This window comes from Arachis ipaensis, chromosome B03, assembly GCF_000816755.2.
Source record: "Arachis ipaensis cultivar K30076 chromosome B03, Araip1.1, whole genome shotgun sequence".
Taxonomy (NCBI): Eukaryota; Viridiplantae; Streptophyta; class Magnoliopsida; order Fabales; family Fabaceae; genus Arachis; species Arachis ipaensis.
Window position 1 is genome coordinate 115867516 of NC_029787.2, and position 4915 is coordinate 115872430.

At 38.6% G+C, this 4915-nt stretch overlaps 1 protein-coding gene across 5 annotated transcripts in view; it reads left to right on the top strand.

The window, feature by feature from the left end:
* LOC107631144 overlaps window positions 1–4732 on the top strand; it is a 19174-nt gene extending 14442 nt beyond the window's left edge. For 4 of the 5 annotated variants that reach the window (XM_021119343.1, XM_016334490.2, XM_021119344.1 and 1 more), the window contains 7 exons: window positions 87–203; window positions 295–416; window positions 490–1201; window positions 1376–1630; window positions 1893–2075; window positions 2371–2712; window positions 3439–4732. In XM_021119343.1, coding sequence (XP_020975002.1) covers window positions 87–203; window positions 295–416; window positions 490–1201; window positions 1376–1630; window positions 1893–2075; window positions 2371–2712; window positions 3439–4188 — 2481 coding nt within the window. In that variant the 3' untranslated portion in view covers window positions 4189–4732. Of the gene's footprint in view, window positions 1–86; window positions 204–294; window positions 417–489; window positions 1202–1375; window positions 1631–1892; window positions 2181–2370; window positions 2713–3438 lie in introns of those variants that run through there. The other variant, XR_002359722.1, reaches the window with a different exon arrangement.

Sequence of the window (4915 nt, forward strand, 5' to 3'; positions counted from 1 at the left end):
ATGAATAGTGGCAATTTGTGTCATATTTTTGCAAATATGTCTCACCTCTTTTCCTCAACTTTCTTTGCCCCTTATACAAATTCTAGGCTGAATCTATGGTAGCCGAGTGGAAGGAGTTTCTTTGGGACGTGCCAGAAGAGAGGGTTGCTTTATGGAGCCACTGTCACACACTATTCATCAGATACTCCTTCCCTTCTCTTCAAGTGTGTTTGGTTTCTAGTACCTGTTGTAAAGTTCAATTAAACATATATGCTACGTTTTTTCTTAATGTTTATATCCATTTAATGATTGTAGGCTGGGTTATTTTTCCTTAAACATGCTGAAGCTGTTGAGAAAGATCTGCCTGCAAGGGAGCTTCATGAAATTTTATTGCTTTCTCTGCAATGGTTGAGTGGGATGATAAGCCTTTCCAGCCCGTATGGAACATATCAGATTTACTTTTTGAACTTCTGTTAATATCTTTACTTATCTTGTTGCTCAATTTTTCAGTGTCTGCCCATTGCATCTTCTGCGTGAAATTGAAACCAAAGTATGGCTTTTAGCGGTTGAATCTGAGAGCCAGGTAAAGAGTGAAGGAGACTTCAATTTTACCTTTTCCGTCAGGGAGAATGCTATCAAGAATGAATCCAGTATTATTGACCGAACTGCAACCATAATAGCAAAGATGGACAACCATATAAATTCAATGAGGAATAGAATTGATAACCAAATCCCTTACAAGAATCAAGTAGTGGATGCTGGCCTCTCAACTACTTTTGGTGGTGGTTCAAAGACAAAAAGAAGGGGCAAAGGATACATGCAATCAAGACGCCCACCTCTTGAAACAGCAGATAAAAGTGCTGATAGTGATGATGGATCTAGTGCCCACTGTTTCAAAAATGAGTTGCAGTTGAATGAAGAGAACCTAAAACTGGAAATGTCATTTTCTAGGTGGGACGAAAGGGTTGGAGCAGCAGAGCTGGAAAGAGCTGTACTATCTTTATTGGAATTTGGGCAAATTACTGCAGCCAAGCAACTGCAATTTAAGTTCTCTCCTGAAGAAATACCATCTGAATTTAAACTTGTAGATGCGGCCTTGAAGCTTGCTGCTATTTCAACTCCTCCCAGCAATGTATCTTTGTCAATGCTTGACGAAGAAGTGCGTTCAGTTATACAAACACATGGTCTACTGAAGGGCAAGCACCATGTGGACCCACTGCAGGTTCTTATCTAACCACCCTCCTCTACCTAAAAATACACACACATACGTGTACGCGCACACGCGTGCACTATTTTTCCTGCTGTATTTTGCCAATTAGTTTCCTTTGAAAAATTTTTAAAGATGTTGACATGATATGTGTATTGATAAAATATTGTGGACATACAATGATGCTAGGTTCTGGAGTCTTTGGTGGCCATTTTTACAGAAGGCAGTGGGCGCGGGTTATGTAAGAGAATAATAGCAGTTATAAAAGCTGCAAACACCTTGGGACTCTCATTTTTTGAGGCGTTCAACAAGCAACCAATTGAACTGCTACAGCTCCTTTCTCTTAAAGCACAGGAGTCATTTGAGGAGGCAAACATGCTGGTGCAGACTCATCCAATGCCAGCGTCAAGCATTGCTCAAATACTTGCAGAATCTTTCCTAAAGGTTTGGTTCTTTATTATCTTCAATTGTGTGCGTGTTTTTCCCCTTTTATGGGTATATTGTCAATGTTGAATATGTTAAAATCTGCTTATTGCCTGTCCCAATGAAGTAAAGAAATTAACCAGGATTTTTGAACTGGCATCATTTTTGGTTGTAGGTTTATTCATATGTCAATGTTGGGTTAAAAAACTGTTTATATATACAATTTGTGTAGATTCTAAGAGTTCATAATACAATATTTCTGTATACAATTTATATTGTTCAGGGTGTGTTGGCTGCACATCGTGGAGGGTATATGGATTCACAAAAGGAAGAAGGACCTGCTCCATTGCTGTGGAGATTTTCAGATTTCTTGAAGTGGGCAGAGCTTTGTCCCTCTGAACCAGAAATTGGGCATGCTTTAATGCGTTTGGTGATTACTGGACAGGAGATACCACATGCTTGTGAGGTATCACAATGATAGTTGTCAGTTGTACATATTTTTACCAGAAACTTGGTACCATTATCAGATGATCGTGTTTTCAACTTTCTGTCCTCTTTCTCCAATAAAATTGTAATTTCCATTAATATCTTTTCAATGCCCCCTTCTTTTACATTGCTATTGTGCTCAGCCTTATTCTTTAAGCAGATAATCATTTTGAAGCTGTAACATGAAGTAAAAATAAAGATTCATTGTTGCAAAGTCACTCCATTATTTTGAAGCTGGCTAACTCGTTCTGCCTGATGAAATTGACATTTTTCAGGTTGAGCTTCTTATTCTGTCCCACCATTTCTACAAGTCATCTGCATGCCTTGATGGAGTTGATGTCCTCGTAGCTCTTGCTGCAACTAGGGTTGATGCTTATGTATTGGAGGGTGATTTTTCATGTTTGGCTCGATTAATAACCGGGGTTGGAAACTTTTATGCTCTCAATTTCATTCTTGGCATTCTCATAGAAAACGGTCAGTTGGATCTTCTGCTCCAGAAGTATTCTGCTGCTGCAGACACCAACACAGGCACTGCTGAGGCTGTCAGAGGATTTCGAATGGCTGTTCTTACATCTTTGAAGCATTTCAACCCTAATGACCTTGATGCATTTGCTATGGTCAGTATTTCCTTCTGTTGGTAAAATGGCAACTGTTACAATGTTGTCAGTGTAGCATATAAATATATATTAATTAATGATTGTATGCTGTAAAGTGCTAACATATAAACTTATATCAAAAGTTGTATAATTGATAACCTTTTGCCTTAGAGGATATTTCCTCTAATGCCTGCCACTTGTATATCCATGATCAAGTTATAAAGCTGGAATACCCTTCTTTTTCTTTTGGTATTCGTCCTGCTTTGTAAGATATGAATACATTTTTGGTCTTGGCATATTCTATAGGTTTAATTACTCTGTTGGTCCCTATAGTTTCGCGAAATTTTCAATTAGCTCCCTATATTTTTTTTCCTTTTAATTGGGTCGTTGCACCAATTTTTTTTTTCAATTGGGTCCCTCTTGGTAGTAATTGGCTTAATTGTATAGGGACCCAATTAAAAAAAAAATTGGTACATGGACTCAAATAAAAGGAAAAAAAAAAGTGTAGAGACTCAATTAAAAAAAAATTTGGTGCAAGGACTCAATTAAAATGAAAAAAAGTATAGGGACTCGATTAAAAAAAGTGCAGCGACTTGAAAGGTGGACAAGTTGCTTTTTTGCAGTTGCTCAGATTCTTTTCTTGTTTCTCTCTTTCTCAAAGTCTGATTTAACATCTTTCAAAGCTCAAGCTAACTTTTGATTAAAAAATGTGTTAATTTATTGATTATGGTTTTGTGCTCTTTATAGGTCTACAGTCATTTTGATATGAAACATGAGACAGCTGCTCTTTTAGAGTCACGAGCACAGCAATCGTGTGAACAGTGGTTCCGCCGCTATGACATGGACCAGAATGAGGATTTATTGGATTCCATGCGCTACTTCATTGAAGCTGCTGAAGTTCACTCTTCCATTGATGCTGGCAACAAAACACGAAGCAATTGTGCACAGGCTTCCCTTCTGTCCTTGCAAATTCGAATGCCTGATTTCCAGTGGCTTAATCTATCAGAAACCAATGCTAGACGAGCTTTGGTTGAGCAATCTCGTTTTCAAGAGGCTTTAATTGTAGCTGAAGCTTATAACCTAAACCAACCAAGTGAGTGGGCTTTAGTACTCTGGAACCAGATGCTCAAACCTGAAGTGATGGAGGAATTTGTGGCAGAGTTCGTTGCAGTTCTACCTCTTCAGCCGTCAATGCTGATTGATTTAGCTAGATTCTATAGAGCTGAAGTGGCTGCCAGAGGGGACCAATCTCATTTCTCTGTCTGGCTTACAGGTGGAGGCTTGCCAGCCGAGTGGGCTAAATATTTAGGAAGATCATTCAGGTGCCTATTGAAACGAACAAGGGACTTGAAGTTGCGGATGCAATTGGCTACACTGGCAACTGGATTTGGTGATGTAATTGATGCATGCAAGGAGGAATTGGATAACGTCCCTGACAATGCGGCACCACTAGTGTTGAGGAAGGGTCATGGGGGAGCTTACCTCCCTTTAATGTAAAACTTTATACTGTTTGGACAAACCACATTGAGCAGGAAGGTGGTTCGACCATGGGCTTCTGCCGATATGAAGTCAGTTAGTGTATTGCTGAAAACATTGAAGGATGCTGAACAGAACAAACCAGAAAAAGCAAAAAAAGGCTGGACAAAATGGAAATTGGATGGTTAGTTGATTGATCAGGCTGAGGTCCTTATACATATCTTTTGGGGTTGAGAATATGATTGATGGTTGTATATTAGGCCAACTGTATCTGTAGCTCATTCTTGTAAGAACCATTCTAGTTTTGTTTTCTCCATTTTTTTAAAAAAGTTGGTTGGGGTCTTAGTGCTCAGGGGGTTTACAGGGTGGAGAGGTAGTTTATTGTCTGTTTTGAGGCCTGTAGAATAGAATGTTCCATTGGTTACCATTTCTCTTCATTTTGGCTCTAAAAGTGTATAGTTGTCATTCTTGTACATCGACATAGAATTCCAGTTAGTGGTTTATTTGGAAAGGAATATTTCGAATTTTCGATCCAACAACCCGTTGGACAAAATTTGTTGGTGAACAGAGCACTGTTTCTTTGTCTTCCCTATCACGACAAAGATATCACCTGTAGGGGGTCACTGCACCGCCTGATCAGTGGTTCGTTACTCATTAAAGTGCTGTATAATACTAGAAAAACTTAAAACCCTAGATTATAAATAGATAACTACTATAAAGATATTTTTATATGGAAAAAAATTAATTT